This window comes from Larus michahellis, chromosome 1 (genome assembly GCF_964199755.1).
Source record: "Larus michahellis chromosome 1, bLarMic1.1, whole genome shotgun sequence".
Taxonomy (NCBI): Eukaryota; Metazoa; Chordata; class Aves; order Charadriiformes; family Laridae; genus Larus; species Larus michahellis.
The window spans coordinates 163,661,265-163,680,420 of NC_133896.1; the positions used below are offsets into that span (position 1 = coordinate 163,661,265).

At 39.4% G+C, this 19,156-nt stretch overlaps 1 protein-coding gene across 1 annotated transcript in view; it reads right to left on the reverse strand.

The window, feature by feature from the left end:
* PCCA (propionyl-CoA carboxylase subunit alpha) overlaps positions 1-19,156 on the reverse strand; it is a 294,366-nt gene that overhangs the window by 190,168 nt on the left and 85,042 nt on the right. Inside the window, exons 8-9 of the mRNA XM_074562236.1 lie at positions 14,549-14,585; positions 8,597-8,675 (exon numbers count right to left, since the gene is read on the reverse strand). Coding sequence (XP_074418337.1) covers positions 8,597-8,675; positions 14,549-14,585 — 116 coding nt within the window. The remainder of the gene's footprint in view (positions 1-8,596; positions 8,676-14,548; positions 14,586-19,156) is intronic.

Genomic DNA, 19,156 nt, shown 5'->3' on the forward strand with positions numbered 1-19,156 from the left:
TTCACACCCAACAGTATGGCCCCATGCAGTACACATGGTGACTCCACAGCCTCAGCTGCAGGAGTACCCATCATACCTCAGATGCCTTGACCCAAGTTGGGCTTGGAGCAGGGTGGCTGAAAGGCCACCACAGCCCATGCCTAGGGCAGGCAGGGAACACCACTGCCTCTCCTGAGGGACAGGGTGGGTCACACTGGTGGCAGCTGCAAACTAGTCAAAGCCTAGAGTCATTAAAGGAAAAAAAAAAATCAAGAGAAGTCCACCTCAAGCTGCTGTACATAAAGGTACGAGGCCAAACAGGAGCTGGAGCCTGCATGCAGACACAGAACTGCAACATCCTTAGAATAACTGACAGGGTGGGACAGGTCACACAACTGCAGTGCTGCAATGAGTGGACTACCCAGTCTTTAAGACAGGCAACAGAATACGCTTGCCCTTTTTATCAAAGGGTAGGTTAAATATGTGGATCTCTTCTTGGGAAAGGGCAAGTGCTGGAAGGTCTGGTCAAGGAAGAGGCCAGTAAGGGTAATACTGCAGTGCACACCTGCTCAAGTTGACAAAGTAGACCAATTCTTCTTTAAGCAACTCAAAGTCTCCAAGATCTTGAGTATTTGTGTGGGTTTGTTTTGGGTGTTTTGGGCTGTGGGTTGTTTGGGAGAGGGAGAAGCAGCAGTTTTTGTTTGTCAGTTATTTGGAGAGGTTGGGGTGGGGGGGGCGGGGTGTTTGTTTGGGAGGCAAGGGTCTGTTGTTTTGGGTTTTTTTGAACTGGAAACTAACCTCCCTGACATCTGTTGGAAAAGCAACATAGAAGACCACAAGCAAGCTGGGAGGTTTCTGACGAATGCTGGGGACAATTTCTCAACACAGACATTAGATGGGCTGAAGAAGAGGAATTATCAGTAGCAGATGATGATTGAATCAAGGATCTCTTGAGAAATCAATCCATACAAATCAGTAAGACCAGGTGGGATGCTAATAGAGGTAGCTTATGTCATTGTGAGGCTGCTCTGTCATCTCTGAAAGGCTTTGGAGGTCAAAAGAGATTCCTGATGACTGGAGGAAGACAAACACTGCACCCATCTTTGAGAAAAGCATGAAAGAACCAGGAGAACTACAAGCTGATCGGTCTCACTTTAATTCTGGGAAAGGGTCATGGAGCAAGATAGCCTGAAAGCTATTTCTAAACACATAAGACAGTGACTGAGAACAAACTGAATTTACCAACAGTATCATGCTTGACCAATCTACTTGTGTTTTCTGACTATACTTATGAGTTACAGGAGAACAGCAAATATCTCCCCTCAGCTTTAGCAAGACCTTAAGATTGTCTCCCACAGCATCACTGTTTCCAAGGTAGAACGTTACAGTCTACATAGGTGCACAACTAGATGGGTGAAAGAACTGGCTGGATCATTGGGCTCAAAGTCAGTAGTTCATCCTCTACCTGGAATCCAATAGAAGGGAATTTCCTCATGAATCTATTATTCCGGAACCAGTTTAATCTCCTTATCATTGACCTGGAATGCACCACCACCAGTCTGTGGACCATGCTAAAACAGGGTCATCAGTATATTCAAGGGCAAGGCTGCATTTCAGAGAGACCTAGACAGTCTGAAGGAATGAGCTCAAAAGCATCTTATGAGTTCCCACAAGAACAAATGCAGAGTCCTCTACCTAGAGCAGCCTAACCCCACTGCAACACACAGTCTGTGGAACTGACTGGCTGCTTAAGATGCCCTGGAGGTCCTGGTGGGTAACAGGCTATGATGCAAGTGAGCAGTGCACTCTGTCAGTAATAAAGGCTAATTGGATAGTGAGCTGTATCAACTGCAGCACCGCTAGTAGACCAACAGTGCCAACTATTAGTCCTTTTTTTTTTTTTGTTTTTTTAAACTTTACTCAGCACCTGTTAGACCACATTTGAAATACACTCTCCAGTTTCACACACTCCTAGTACTCAAAGTTGTTGATACGCTCAAGATGGTCAGGGTTCACCAGATCTGGCACAGTCAACCAGGCTTGTTGAACCTGAAAGACAAGGTTTTAGTGGACATCTAATAGCAGCCTTCCAGTACTTAAAGACCATTTTCCCAAGACAATGAAGCCAAGTTCTTCATTGCAGTATACAGCAGAAAAATGAGACAGTAGTCACAAAATGCAGTGGGGAGTTTCCAACTGGATGCAAAATAAAAAATGACCAGAAAGAACGGAGAAATGGGGCAGGCTGTTTAGAGAGGTTGTGGAATATCAATGCAAGACCCAACTGGGAAGAGCTCTAAGCAACCAGCTTCAAACTCAGTGCTGATACTATTCCGAGGACAAAGCTGGATGAGATGATGCCCCTTAGGTCCCTTCAAACATGAAGGTTTCTATAAGAGGAAGAACAGGATGTCTTTAAAGGTTCCCCTCGCTCCCTACTTTTATTCACACTGAAGTATAAGTCGTACAAAAGTATTTATTGATCTTGCCACAAGCTTTCTTGTGGTTGTCTGAAGTAAGATAGCCAATGCCAACTTTCTACCTCCAGCTCTAAAATCAGCATTGCTGCTTTAATTAAGACAACTACTTTCTTTGGAGGCAGCCAGACACTAATAAAAAACTGCAGTTGTCATGTAATATTTCAGTTTCCAATATCAGGAAACAGTAAAAGAAAATAGTCTTTTCTTGTCATGGCCAGAATTAGAAAGGCCATCTAGCTAAAAACAGATGTTTGATAACCATTAGTACAGTAGAATCCCTCTAAAACCATGACTGGCAGGTTAAATAACCAATAAATACTCAAATGTTGTTTGATCTTACACACAAAGCCAATACGCATTGCTTCAGCTTGACTCCTATTTAAAAAAAACAAAACAACTAAAATGATCTAGTCACAGCATTTGACATGTTTACACATGTAGCTGGCATGGAAATCTGTGTTTAAAAAAACCAGTTTGTAGGAAACACTGTTCTTCACTCATCCACTTGACTCCTTCCCCTTACCTGAACACTTCCACAGCACACATATGTACCATATAACCACAGAAGAGAAGTTATAAGGGTTCTTGGAATTTGAGAGCAGATATTTGACTTAAATTCTTTCTTGGTGCTTATACCAGTTTTATAAACTTAAGTAGCAGAACAATTTCTATTTTCCTGTTATTATAAGCTAAAAGGCAAAAATCTTTCCTCTCTCTAAATATCTGTTGCTGGAAGCTGGCTTGTTGGAACTTTCAAAACAGATACTCACCAAGCATGCAAGATTTCAGTATTGAGGAAAAGTTACAGAGTTTGAGATATTGGGGGTGGGAGGATTAGCAGAAAGCCTCCAAGTTTCTCAAAAGGGAATTGTTAGAAGATATATTGGACACAAAAGGAAGACCAGAGAAGTTGTGGGCCCACTGTTGAATGAGACAGGAGCCATGGTGATGGAGGATGTGGAGAGCGCGGAGTTACTGAATGCCTTCTTTGCTTCGCTCTTTACTGCTCGGCCCAGCCCTCAGGAGTCCCAGGCACTGGGGGAAGTAATGGAGAAAGAAGACTTCCCTTGGGTTGAGGAGGAGCGAGTGAGGGATCAATTAGATATTCACAAGTCCATGGGCCCCGATGGGATGCACCCAAGAGTGCTGAGGGAGCTGGTGGAAGTCATTGCTGGGCCGCTCTCCATCATCTTTGAAAAGTCCTGGAGAACAGGCGAGGTGCCTGAGGACTGGAGGAAAGCCAATATCACTCCAGTCTTCAAAAAAGGTAAGAAGGAGGAGCCGGGGAACTACAGGCCAGTCAGCCTCACCTCCATCCCTGGAAAGATGATGGAACAGCTCGTTCTGGGCATCATCTCAAGGCATGGGGAGGAAAGGAAAGCTATCAGAAGTACTCAACATGGATTCACCAAGGGGAAATCGTGTCTGACTAATCTGATAGCCTTCTATGATGGCATGACCAGATGGATAGATGAGGGGAGGGTGGTAGATGTGGTCTACCTCAACTTCAGCAAGGTGTTTGACACTGTCTCCCACAGCATCCTCATAGGGAAGCTTAGGAAGAGTGGGTTAAATGAATGGACAGTAAGGTGGACAGATAACTGGTTGAAAGACAGAGCTCAGAGGGTCGTGATCAGGGGCACAGAGTCTAGTTGGAGGTCAGTGATGAGTGGTGTTCCCCAGGGGTCAGTACTGGGTCCATTCCTCTTCAATATATTCATCAATGACCTGGATGAGGGGATAGAGTGAACCCTCAGCAAGTTGGCTGATGACACAAAGCTGGGGGGGGGTGGCTGATGCACCGGAAGGCTGTGCCGCCATACAGAGAGACCTGGACAGGCTGGAGATCTGGGCAGAGAGGAACCTTATGAAATTCAGCTAGGGCAAGTGTAGGGTGCTGCACCTGGGGAGGAATAACCCCATGCACCAGTACAGGTTGGGGGCTGACCTGCTGGAGAGCAGCTCAGCTGAAAGAAACCTGGGAGTCCTGGTGGACAACAGGATGACCAAGAGCCAGCAATGTGCCCTTGTGGCCAAGAAGGCCAATGGCATCCTGGGATGCATCAAGAAGAGTGTGGCCAGCAGGTCGAGGGAGGTCATCCTCCCCCTCTACTCTGCCTTGATGAGGCTGCACCTGGAGTACTGTGTCCAGTTCTGGGCTCCCTGGTTCAAGAAGGACAGGGAACTGCTGGAGAGGGTGCAGCAGAGAGCTACCAAGATGATTAGGGGACTGGAACACCTCTCTGATGAAGAAAGGCTGAGGGATTTGGGTCTCTCCAGTCTGGAAAAAAGACGGCTGAGGGGGGATCTTATCAACACTTATAAATACTGAAAAGGTGGGTGTCAGGAGGATGGGGCCAGGCTCTTTTCAGTGGTGCCCGGGGATAGGACAAGAGGTAACAGGCACAAACTTGAGCACAGGAAGTTCCACCTAAACATGAGGAGGAACTTCTTTATTTTGAGGGTGGCAGAGCACTGGAACAGGCTGCCCAGAGAGGTGGTGGAGTCTCCATCTCTGGAGACATTCAAAATCCGCCTGGATGCATTCCTGTGCAACCTGCTCTAGGTGACCCTGCTCTGGCAGGGGCATTGGACTAGATGATCTTCAGAGGTCCCTTCCAACCCTATGATTCTATGATAATTCAGTACAAATTTCCAACGTAGAGGTTATGTTTGCATCTGAAACTACAACCTAGAGAAACTAATTTTTATCTGCAAATCCATGGAGTTTAAAACGAGGGCCAGTAGCTTCTGTATGACAACCTCCAATACTGAACCTACAAGCTAGTAAGCATCTTTGTGTGCAAAGATCCATCACAATCTCTGGCAGAAAGTTTAAATGTGTTCTTTGGAGAGGATAGGGTCCTCAAATGAACTCCTTTTCAGAGCTGCCAGCAGATCATTTGAAGCCATGAACCCTAAAGATTTAGTTACAGGTACAGTTGTTACAAGCATACTGAAAGCAAGAGCACCTTCTGTTTCTCCACAAAGAGGGAATGATACAGAAAATTTCTAGATATTCAAACGCCTGACCTAGTCATGTTTTTTGTACTTCATAATGAACTTCACGTTGCCTATATTTGGAAAGCACTCTCAGATCAGGATCTCCAGGATGCAAGCAGAGGCTCTTCACATACCAGACCAGAGCTGGGATATCTACACTAAAACAGAAGTACTTTTAGATACATACAGCAGAAGAACTTTCTCAGACTGCGAAGAAACTACTAACCTGAATTCAACGTAAACTGCTCTTCAGAAAACTGCATGTCATTTTCAATATAATTTCAAGTGGGTATCTATTATGTGAAGAAAGGGCATCCTAAATTCAACTTATCCAAACCAAGACAACTGACTAGGGATTACATTAGAGTGAAGATGGGGTTATTTTAATTTCAGATGAGGGTTTAGTGGTTTGAACTATACACAAAATTCCACACTGAAACTTGACCGAAATTAAAAAAAAAAAAACAAAAACGAATAATAGAAGTGAGAGTTAGGAGGGCTCCATATCCGAAGAAATACAACAGCAGCCCTACTCAGATAAAGAGAAAGGGGCAACATGACTGCCATCCACAGTCCCATGAAGAGGTATTTCAAGAAAAAAAAAATCTAATTCTAACAGCAGTAAAACTATTCTAGTATTTCTATTCAGAAATACTAGCTGAAAGTTATAGAAGTCTTAGCTGTAGCTGGAATAATATCATAACACTTAAGAATTTAACAAAATTTTCATCAGCGGGGACAGTTAAGAGATGTGAAGCATGACGAACCAGTGAGTTACCACAGTGAATAGTTCTGTAACAGTAGGAGTTAAGTGATTCACATAGGTCTTTTCCATTTCCAGTGGCTATTTCCTTGTCAGAACATTTAAGCTTTCTTTCAATATTATGTGTAGCCAGCTGAGATAAGAAAAATTTTCAACTCTCCTGAAAATCCAAAAATATGTTTCAAACAAAATTAGTTTATATAAGACTTTTTTTTCCACCCAAATAGCATTTGGAATTCATCCCACATGGCAAAGCCAAAGCAAGTTTACAAATCAAAATAGTATCAACAATTCTCCACATTCATCTTGCATCTATGAACCCTGAAATACAAGGGACCATTCAGACACTGGGTTCTCAGAGCCTGCCAATAGATGAAAATTAGTTTATTTTTAGGATTACATGGATTTGGATGCAGCAAGACAATACATGAGGTCAACAACTTTTCATGAGATATTAAGACTATCAGACACATTGTTTTGTCAGTAACAAGTTGAGTCACCTTCAAAACACTCAGTCTGATGTCCTTCAGACACAAAAAAAGGAACAATCTTAGTTCCATAACGCAATTAATGGACAAGTACAACAAATCTTTTACAACCTCACAGGTATTTCTTCAAGACAGACTATAAGAGAAACTCAAATGCTCTATTTCGTATGTAAATGCAAAGTAAATTTGTTTCTATCTTCAGTTCTCTTAATCTCACTTTTATCTTCCTGCCAACTTAATTTTGCCTTCATTGCTGCTTACTTGTAAACGTTACAATAAGCATTTCTCCTCAATAGTAACTAGTGTTACTCAATCTAGGTGTTCTTTCTTTTAGCACTTTTTAGATATTACTCTATAAAATTACATGGTAAAGACAGGGCTTGCATAACTAACCAAAAGGATAAGAGCACCACTGGCAAAAGAGGAGCCGAATGGTATTTCAAAGGCTTTCCACAAACAAGGCAAGCATCTCAAACAAATATCACTGGGTCAAAGTAATATCACTAAATTTTGAATGCAAATGTACAAAAAAGAACATCTCTCACTGGCTTCTGTGATACCAATCAGCTCTATCAGATGACTTCCTAAACAATAACCACAACTTGTCTCCAAAGCAAATTAGCAATCATTGTTTTAAATCCAGTTTTCTATTTTTAAACAGCTACTTTAATCAAGCTCCTTTGCTCCTTTCTGAGCAAAACAAGAAATTAATGCATTCCTTTCAAGTCCAACAAATGCATTTTCTGCCTGAACGAGATCAAGGCACTAATTCTGGATTCTAAAGCAGTGGGAACAAAGCATCCTTGTAAGAAAGAAGGTTATTCTAGATCTTCGTTCTAATGCACAAAACCTTATTTTCCCATTTAGATTTAAATATAAATGGGCCAGAGGTAGCATGGTACAAAAAACATCACCTCATGTTTTCTTGAAATCTAAAATATAACTGCTAGCCATTCATTGTTCTTTTTTTCAGTTTTTAGGTTTTGACAAACAAGAAATGTAATGGAGAACACAAAAATATGAAAGGGAAACCTTGCAAGTCACTAAATCAGACTAATAAAAATTTGAGTTGTATTTTGAGTTGATTCCAGCATGTGCTGCTCTCTCCATGTGGAAAGGAAAACATTTAAAAGGCCGTCTAATTTTGGATTAAATAGGCTTTTTGTTACAAGTCTGAAAAAAATCACAAAGCACATTTTTCTGTAATATCCATGGCACATGGGGTTGAAACCAGGCTCCTCACCACCAGAATACCCATAGAGAATGGATTGTAAAACTTATCAAAACAATAACAAAGCATCTTGAAGTGTTCGGGATTCAGGCAATCATTAAGAGACATGAAAATGTCTGTGTGTAAACATTGTTTCAAACAGGCAAAAGCACAATAGTTTGCTCAGAAATATTTTAAACGCAGAAGTATGCAATTTATTAGAGCACATTCTGGAAACACCGTATGTGTTTCCACACATAAATATTCAGTCTCATCAACTTTAACAGAACTAATGTCACACATTAATGTTTGAGAATCAGGGCCAATAAGTATTCTACCTAACATGCAGACAATTAATACATCAGCATTCTGAAAGGCATACAGCAAAATGTTATTTACAGTCTATCATTGGACTAAAGGCAGTTGTGTTTTGTTTTTTTTTTTCCTCAAATTAATGGACTATGTTTTGTAAGGTTTATACAAAAAACAATTTTAAATAGGCACATGCAAACTCCCAAAGTATACCACTCACTATACGAAAGGGAGAAAGCCAAATACTATCCAATTTCTCCGTTTAACATTTCATATCTGCTCAACTGTCAGCTCTCGGTGGCTTAATGGGACTTTAGTAACTGCAGCATTCATCAAGGCAAGCTTTTGGACAGCATCTCACCTGGTCTCTTCATCATCCCAAGCGATTCTCATGCCTTTCCCACCACCACCTGCTGAGGCCTTGATCATGACAGGGTAGCCTAACAGCGGGGAACAATTAGACAGAAGTTCAAACTTTGTTCAGTTGGTCAGAGGAACATGACAACTGACCACATGTCCAATAATGCGAGTAGACAATAACTTCGTTTATTAAAACACTTTGTTTGGAAGGAGAGGAGAGGAGAAGTTTTTCTTTTCAAGACTTAGCTGTCAGTGCAGTGATTTCTGAAGCCAAGAAAGGTTGTCTTCTTCATTTCATTTGTACCAAAAAAAGCACTGAATGAATTAATCCCAAGTAACAAAGTGATTTATGAATAAAGGCATTTGACCTTTTTAAGCTCACATTTCTTTAGGAACTGAATTTTGTTCCTTTGTTACTGCTGAAATAAGCTATAGCTGTGATAAATTTGTTAAAGAGATTACTGGCAAAATAAGCATGAGATCTTCATAAAGTATTAGTCAAGAGATTCAGTAAGCCAACCTGTATCTTACCAACACTTCTGGCGCAGTACATTTTAAATAACAGAGCACCTCAAAAGAGCTCGGCTGCTCAGATATTATGTAATAATAAGTATCAGAGAAAACAGATTATTATACTTTTATTTTACGATAAAAAAGGATTTTCCCCAAATTATATAATAAGAAAAAAAATGAGCAGCACAACTCTGACACCATTTTGCATAGGTAATAATTTTGACTCTCAAACCAAGATACCTTAATATGGGTACGAGTCAGGACCTTAGTTTTCAGAAACTAGAGAAGTACAGTAACAAAGTATGTGGCTTACAAGCAGATTTAGTAATGATTGTTTATTTTGTAGCACAACATTTTAATTCAAAGCAACTTCTTAAAACAATTTCATATTCATATCAGTAAACTTCACCTTTCTCCTACATGAATGTACAGAAATTCGAAAATTAAGGATCCGATCAGGAAGTTTTTGACATTTCTAGTATAGCAGAAAATTCTTCAAGCCTTTGGTCTCCAGTATGTTTAATGACAATCATAACAGTAAGCCAAATATCAGATCAGCTGCTGTTTTCTAGCGAGACAAGTCCATCAGCCCTTACAAATTGAAGATACGTTCTGTAAAAGGCTTTGATCCAGGGACAGAAAAGGACATTTGAATATGGTCCCCAATAGAAACGGTCAAGTCTGCTATCGTATGTGTAACTAATGTTTACAGTTTCTTTCTGGAATGTAAATCTAACTCTTGCTCTGCCAAGTGACAGTGATACAGTACACCCACCTCCTTCCCAAAGTAATTTGACTGAAAGGAGGTTCAGGAGAAGATAATTAAAACCAGCAAGATCTGGAAAACCTTTTGCTTAAAAAGACTAAAGTGGACACACAAAAAAAGGCATGATACAAGCATAAGAAACAGAGCAGCATTTTTTGGAAGGCAAGAAAGCAGCAACAGTACAAGAGAACATTAAATTAACAAAGAATCAGTAAAAAACAATAGAATAGTTTCCAACATAACATGTTATTAGACTGTGGAAGCCCATGCTATGGGGCATGCATGTGGCTGAAAGCTGCAGAAAGGTAGTAGGTAAGCATATGTAGAGCACAAATCAAGTTCCTCTAGGCAGGGATGACTAAAGCATGAAGATTTATAGCCTTTTGGAGTCTGAAGTAATCTCTAGTTACCAGGTATAAGGGCAAGACGAAACAGAGCCATGCAAATAAGCTTGCTAGAGTGTCTCTTACATTTTCCTATGAAATATCGGATGCTGCCCACAGAGGGATATGGGATAAGTCACAGAGTAACAATGGGTTTGATCCAGAACTATACTAAGTATTTTCAAGGCCTCTACAGTCCCAGAGGTAAAAGGGCATGCACAAGACTCTAGAGTGCACATAGCAAACAGTGAAGTTCAACTCATTTTCACGAAATGCAGTCTATGCAATATCTACACAAGTGCAGTTTATCTATGCTGTAGCTGCTTTTCCAGATCCTTGGCAACTGCCAGGCTCCCAGACGAGTCACTGGCTATCCTGAAATAAAGCAAAACCCACATCCTGTATGATTTTCACACAAGAAATGAGATCTAACCGGGTAAGACTAGTGAACTTACACCTCTGGCAACACTATCACCAGCTGGAGACTCTCTCCAACTCAAGAGGCTACAAGTCTGAAATTCCAAAATAAGCATTGTTTTAAGCCTTATTACGGCAAACTCACTATGGCAGTTCCCAGCACCTAATCTATTTTATTCAGTGTTATACATACTCAAAAAAATCATCATCAATTATGCTAACAATCTCAGTCCAACAATCTGAGTCTCTTGAATGGCTTGCTGATTTTAATTCTGTAAGCAGACTCTAGTCCTAATTCACTGTTCTTTCGTTTCAACAGCAAAATGGGCATGCTGGCAGTGAGCCTTGGCGAGTCTTTATATGCTACGGAAATAAAAGTTCATATATTACAACTTACATGGTTAAACTATCAGACAGGATACATGGATTACTGGTATCACTCACCAAGCATACAAAACTTTGCTTCCTCCCCCTCCCCCTTTCAAGTATACTGATTACATGTTGACCACACTTGTATGCAAAGCAGTTAAAGATTCCAGAGAGCCACAATGTAATTTAAAAAAAAATAAATCAAAGTAAGGCCTGTTTTGAGAGGATACATACAGCTTTTTAGGTTGGGAAGGAAAAAGTCTTCGCAACAGACCTCTACAAGTTAGGATGGCGTCTCTGAAAATAAGGGGAGTTGAACTTTTGCTCAAATATGCCTTTTCATGCTACTTGCTCTCTGGGGCACTGAACTAAGCTAAAGAGCAGTTCTTCGGCCAATACCAAAGACTGATGCATGCTCAGACAAGGAAGGCTTTGTAGAATCTAAGTTTTGCATACATACTGAGTACAGGATGCGTTACTCGCCATCCTCCTAACCACTTTTGCACTATTCAGCGGCAAAAGAGGCACGCAAACAATTTCTAATAGCATTTACAGGGACTCACGACAACAGCAAAGAGTCTCACAAAGCAGGCATATTTTTAGTAGGTGTTAGGTTTTCAACCCTTTCCTCAAATTAGACACCAATTTACATGAAATTAAAACTGCATGTAAGAATAAAGACTACTCTTGTTCCATAGTTTTAGAGTCTCTGAACACATCTGAAGGTTGGGTCTAAAAAGATCTTAAAAGGCAGGAAAGTAAAAAGCTGTCAAATTTCAGGTAATCATCAGGTAAACTTTTGCTGTTAAATAGGTACTATTAAGTTAGGACTGCTTTGTTTCCAGGGTGATTACTATTCTGAGAATCCAAATGGTAAAAGGAGTAAACAAACTTCTGGTGTCCCACAGTTGTTAATTCCCACCTTTTGCCAGCACGGTTTTAGACGGCATTTGACCATTTTTATGAAGTTGCAGGCAGTAGACTACAGAATGCATTGTGCAAAACCAGTTTACGCAATATTGCATGTGGTAATACCAGATTGCTTTCAATATCCATTATTGAAAACCTAGTACTAATTAAAACCATGTCAAATGAAACATGACAAAAACATGGTTTTCACCTCTTCAGTTTCGCATAGTCTTTCATTTAGTTTAACTGCCTGCACTTCATAGTTGTTTAGTTCTTTCAAACAAACTGAAAAGAGAAACTTTCTGGAGTTTTACTGATGCTTCGGAAGTCAAAAAGCCAGCAGTTCTTAACGTACAGCTTACAAACAGCCTTAAAAGTAGCATGGGAAGAGAGACAATGCGATTAAGCACTACAGAAACGATCCCAAGAGAAGAACAGCCCACAGAGACAAATAGAGAAGATGGACTATAGAAAGGAGCCCATACAGCAATTTGTGCCTGAACTTCTTCCAGTTCCTGATGTAGCCTAATATCTCTGTCACATTCTCTCTTGACAGCTTGGGAGAGCACAACTCACATGAGGGGCAAAAGGCAGGTTTTACTCCCATACTTACAAAATTTGTATCCATAATAGTCACTGAAACAGGTAAAGGCAGCGTCCCAACCCTCAAGTGCCATGCTCTGCTACTACTGGATCTTTGGCCAGAGCATAGCAGGGAAAAGCAGAAAAAAAAAACGCAGGCAGCAAGAGAACATTACACAATGTTTTAGAGTTTTAAATGCCTACACACGATGATTTTTTTTTTTTCATATAATTACTTAAGCATTCTTGGAAGACTGAGGCTCTGGATAAGTGAAATTGAAAATAATCTGAAAGTATTCCATTGCGTATCAAGTGCCTTACATAAAAGGACAAATGCATTATATACATAAGAGACTTTAATTTCATCCTATTTAAAATCATTTGAAATTACAAATCATTGGGGTTTATTCTAATCAGTGGTCATGATTAGAAAGAAGCTTAACCAAACTGACCAACTGGTTGAAACATGGGTGGGGAAAATGCTAGAAAGGGCATTTTGCTTTCAATACATGGCATCATAGTACAAACCTTTTTTGTATCACAATGGTTTAAGAATTTGCCATCTAGATAAAGCACCACCCAGCTGTCTCTAATTGACTTTAATATCTACAGATTTAAGACTGCTTTAATATAATGACCTCCAAAGCACTACTGATATCAAAGATGGGAACCAGTCAACAGAACACCAGAAGAACCGAGAAGAAAATTGAGCACAAATACATTTTAAAGGGTATTTAGGAAGCCACTGAACGCCTTCCAGCTTACATTAATCAAAACTGCTTTAAAAATACTTGCAGAAAATATTTTAAAAACAAGAGTAAGAAAGACTACTGATATGAAACTGAACTAAAGTAAAGCCATGATACTATGTATGCCTTTATGGACTAAAACCAATTTTATTTACAGTTCTGAATGTTCCAATTTGGTTGATAACCTCTTCCTTTTGTTTCTGCTCCCATGACAGTGATCAGTAATCACTTGATTTCCCAACAGGGACATAAAGGCTGACTTCAATTGCGTGCACCTCAAAGCCAGCCAAGCCTACATTGAGGGGTGTCAGGGCAGTTAACCAGTGCACGGTAACAACTCCAACTTAAACTCAAAGTGGAAAGGGGTTACACTGATGAAAAGTCACCTGTAGCAGTGCAAGTCCCAATTTCTGTTTGGCACATAAGGCACAACCATAGCTCCTGACACAGGTGAGATGTATTTGTAGCTAAATCAGTAAGAGAAGCTTCAAATGTAGATAAATCCTTTGAATCATGTACCTGTGATTAACCTAAATAGCTTCTCATGGCTACTGTCTCAAAATGAAAAGGCAGAAAAAAAACAAGAAAAAATCTCTTATTGCGTTAGATTCTTCTTCTAGAAAGCATTTAAGAACATGTGTAATTTCAAGCATATGGTTAAATATTTTCCCTAATATTAAGCTTTAGTAAATAAAAGCCAAAACTCATTAAACACATATTACACTTAACCTTCATCAAAATGAGTCCCAGACAGTTTGCTGGTTGCTCTTTTCACCATTTTGTAAGATATTCAGAAGCTGAATAGTGACTTTATTCCAGAAAGCACAGAAGAAAGGCTGGTGGTCTGGATGATATTCAAGCTAATTGCAGTCCACACAGTGATGAAGAATGAAGATTATAACATCACTGGTGTCAGCCTCCATATAAAGAGAAGTGTGCCGCACATAATTTCTGACTATGACATGCTATTGCAGATATACTTTGAAATAACTCCTTTAGTGACCTACTCATTACTGCATGTTACATGCATTCCACAAATCATAGCTGCACTTGTTCTGTAGAGTCCAGTTTGTAAAGGTAAAGTGTGATGATTTAAGAGACAGGGCATTAATGCCTAGATTCTTCCAGTCCTATAGGCAACAGGGAACTTAAAAACTATTAAAACATTATTTGTTCTATAGGGATTACTTATTACACATTCAATTTAGTCAACCATGTCTGCTGAGAGGCACACAAATCCCACCATAGCTAATTTAAGAACTTACCAATTTCCCTTGCAATTCTGACAGCTTCATCTGCATCCTGTAAAAGCAGGAAATGAGACCCAACGTTAATCCCATCAGCCATTGCACTATGTCCTGAGGGCAGTCATATATTGCACTACTGTCTCCTCTGATTCATTTAATGTTTGATTTTACAACCTTCTGACCCTTTTCAGCCAGAGGAATGTAAAATTAATACCATAAGTGGAATGTAAATTCTACCTCATCATTAGTACGCTGAGAAACTCAAAGCAACGAGGAATCAGCTGACAGGAAACACAACCAGGATCACAAAATGATTTTCTGCAGTTGTAGGAATTTAATGCTAGAATTTAGAAGTTTACAATCAATAATGGACCGTAAATCAGATCGTTAAAGTTTGTCCCCTGCCAGCTTGTTTCTGTCCTCACAGCTTTTTCTTGTATTTTCCTGGTTGCTGTCAGTAGGGGGAGTTGATTCTCTATTGTTTGGGAGTGATTCAGGTCCCGAAAACTTGCAGAACTTCTTTAAAGACGATTTTATTTTTTGTCTACTGAAGAAAGAACACAAGCATTTCACTTTGGTAAGCTTTTCATTCTTAAGACAGAATAAACGTTAAGTGCATCATTTTAAACTGTATCTGATATAAGAAGATTGACATAATTGTTTCCATTTAAGAGTCCACACATTACAAATTAGCAAAATTCTTTTGTTGATGCCACCTATTGCTTCAGCTGGCTCATACTACTATGGCCCAGTACAGGAAAAAAAATACTAGGAAACCCAGCGAACAAAAAACAAAATATTTGAATTATTTTTTAATAACTAAACCTCTACTCATGCAGTAGTTAATTCTGGTTTCTTCTGCTGATAATAATATATTTCCATTATACAATACTTGAAAGAAAAAGGGTTAAATTACAGTGGCACAGGTTAAGTTTGAAAATTCCATCCAAATTTGCTAATATTTATACTATTCCATGACATGCATTAAAACATTTGTATGGAAGGCAGTAATGTCTGGAAACCACCAGCTGCTAAGTGTGTCTGAAACTATGGGGGCTGACTTATGAACATTAAAATGAAACCTGATATTTTTAAAGCTTTCAAGGCAATCCGTTTTAAAAGCACCCAGGTCAGAACTTAAAAAAAATACATAAGAAATGTTCATACCTGGTTCATTTATGTCCGATAATAAAACAAAATCCTCTTTAAAAGTCTTCAGTACCTAGTAACAGCCCCATGAAGAATAAGGGGGCTGGCAGGGGAAGTTGTCAGAAAATTTAATTTCCTTTCATTAGCTAGTCTGCTCCACAAATCGGTGCTTGTTAAGTTCAAAGCAGTCCTGAAAGCAACATCAGTTTTAAGTCTTTTTACTCCAGTCACATCTGTTAATGAGATTTTTCCAAATAACAATTGTTTTTAAGTCAAGAGATAAATCTAGCAAAAAAAACCTTCGCCCCCCCCGCCCGAAAAAAAAAAAAAGTCAGTTTACTGTTTTATTACACCTTGCTGCTTTCCATGACCCTGCACCCTCCAAATTTTAGCTTAAAGGGATAAAATGCATGAAAAGGGTCATTTAAGAATGTTAGTGGTTTCCACACATTGAGTTTGAAGGTTCTTTGTTCCTGCCTGTGACAGTTATGCGAGAATACTTCCCCTTAATAGCCTCTCTGTCAGGAAGTGTTAAACCTGCCAAATGCAGACAATTAGAGCCTCTTGAACAAAATGCAGGAAGAGTGATGACTGATGAAGAGCCACGATTATAGTCGAGAAGGAAACTTTTACATTTCTTTTCTCTTGCAAATTCCCTCATATATTTGCAAAATAGAATTAAGGGCGGGGGGGGGGGGCGGGGAGCAAACAGGGTAATTTTTTTTCACTTTGTTACCTGCAAACAAGTGGCTAACTGAGACACTGCAGCCCCCAGGAAGGCAAGCTGCAAATCATTATTGGGGAACTTTTCACTGCCACTGTATTTTTATACATGCATACAACAACTCTGAGTAATAAGCGGCATCGTATCAACAGCACTAATTGTCTCAGTTCTGGCTTGAATAAACTGAAGTCATCTGCCCAGCCCAGTTATTAATTCACACTATATTTCAACATCTGTTTCTTTTACAGTTCTAATATTAGAACTCAAGCTAAGATACAAAAAGAGTCAATGCATATTCAAATTCTTTAGCCTTCAAAGAGCATTTCTGAAATAGAAAACAAAAATAGGCTGTGCTTTAAAGATGAAAACTAATAAACAAAAGAAATCAATAAACAACTGACATATTTCAATATCTGGTAAGTCTTTTGATCTTTTTCCCTGAGAAAGTATGTTTTAGTATCATGCATTTCACTTGCAGATTACAAATAAAGCAGCAGTTTGAGTAGTCATAAAAAGTTAGTGCAGTTATTTTGGATTTTTAGTGAAAAGAACTTATAGGTAGACAACATTTGCCAGGGGGTGGGGGGTGGTGGGGTGCAAAAAATCTGAATCCTATGACACTGCATAACACAAGTCCAAATGTCCAAAATACACACCATCACATTGGTACTAATGGCATTTTGAATTATTTTTTAAAAGCAAAAGTCCTCAATGGTTTACTGCTGTTTCCTCCAAAAACACATTAGCTACACTACCATTTTCCCAAAATGAACTGGAGATTGTAAAGAAATATATAATTTTAGCACCACCTTTTATTGTACAAATAAAAACGTTCAAGTAACCGTACGAGTTTATAAAAATCATAAGAGTTATAAAACGATGTCATAGTGTTTTTACAAATGGCTGATTTCATTAAGTTAAAAAGACATAAAATACTCATTTAGCATAAGAATTTCCAACCTCCTAGTTTCATGTACGTGCCTCTCAGACGGGTACCAGCAGGTGGAGACAAAAAAGCAAAACTATCCTGATGTAGAGGAATGCCAGGATAAGGCTGTTCAAGAGACTCCTAGAGCTGTAAAACATTGTATTAATTATGAAGAACTACATTATAGTTTTCATGGCTGAGGGTGTTGGGCTTAGAAAACCCCCGGTTTATGTCTAGTCTCCAACAACCCCTCCAGCAATACAGTGATTGTTTAATACCAATGTCAATATCCCAATGCAATATCCCATACAGATACCTGAAACTTAAATACGGTAAATTCATAGCCTTGCTGAAAACCTTCAGTGTGACTACGGACATCAGTGAAACTAACTAGACACCAAGAGACATTAAACTTCTGGGTCTATATCCTGCTGAGTTCCACCAGCCATAAAAAACAAACTGACTGTACATGGCGAAACAACATAAAAGTCTTTCTCACTTGCCATTCTTTTGCCAGTTTTTCACCATGACATCTCCTCATACTCATTACTCAGCCACCACTTTATTCTTGTCACCTATTCCTCTTTACTTATTTACAGACAATACATCTTCTCAGCTCTAACTTTAGCATAGTCATTGCTCATGTGGGTTAACACTAATTCTTTGGATTAAGACTATTTACCACTCACTCTCTCCCAATCAGGTTTTTAGGAAACTATTTGTACTTACAGATTTTGAAGTTAACTACCTTTGAATGCTTTTGTTGGCTTTCTAGCTGACAGCACCGGACTCGGGTTCCTTACATGTGTAGGCTGGGTAACGCTTGCCCCAGCCAACTGGGAAACTGAACCAGGGATGAGAAGAAAACTGCTCTTTGTCAAACTACCCTCTCCGCTTTCACTCCATCTCTTTCCCATTCTCAGTTTCATATATGCTACAGCATTTGCCTATATGAGAATAGTTAGCTGTGTCTGTTATACCAAGCATCCTCCTCGGTCCTTAGGTATACTGTTTGAAGGGCTTCTTTCTCTTAAATTTCTAGTTGCAACTCACTAGGAGTTTTTCTGCTTGCAGTTTCTCTAAGATTTTATTACAAAAGCTTAGCAACTCCAGTGTATACTATGTGTAAGTGCTAAGCAGCCTAAGAGGGGGAAAACACCCTTTATTCATGAAGGGCCTATGTTAAATAGCGCTGCAAATACAAGTGTCAGATAAAGATAACTCTTCAAGTGAGAAGATTTTCAGTGCAGACCTGAGTTGAATAACAAAGCACTAGAAGTTGTTACTCCACATTTGCTTTAACATCCACAAAGAATGTGTGACTTATCTTTCTTACCTTCTGACATTGTCAGAAGCATGAATGCAGTTTTCTTCCAGCTATTAGACTCCACTATAAAGATGAAACCATCTCTAATCAACTCAAGTATCAAGCAGACACTTAACTCCTTCCTAGGACCTTTAAAATTTATATTTCTCAAGACAAAGAGCCTTCCAAGATTTTTGAAAGTTTCACAACTCTGTGACCAAAACAGATCTCTCACAGAATGGCAGAAATCCTATACAGTCTCCAATTCTTTGTGTGTTGCTCTTCTGATTGTACCTGGTATCACACAGCTTCGCCCTTCCTATCTTAGTCTAAAGTGGTAAGATAGCACATCAAGCCCTAACCAAAGATCAGCATCCTGTATGACCTAATTACTCGGGTATTCATCTGAGCAAAAGACACATTATCACAAGGAAGAGATCAGAGAACAAACACAGGCACATATTTAGATCCATAGCAAGGATGAGAATTTCAATTATCAGAAGTTTATTTCCTACCGCT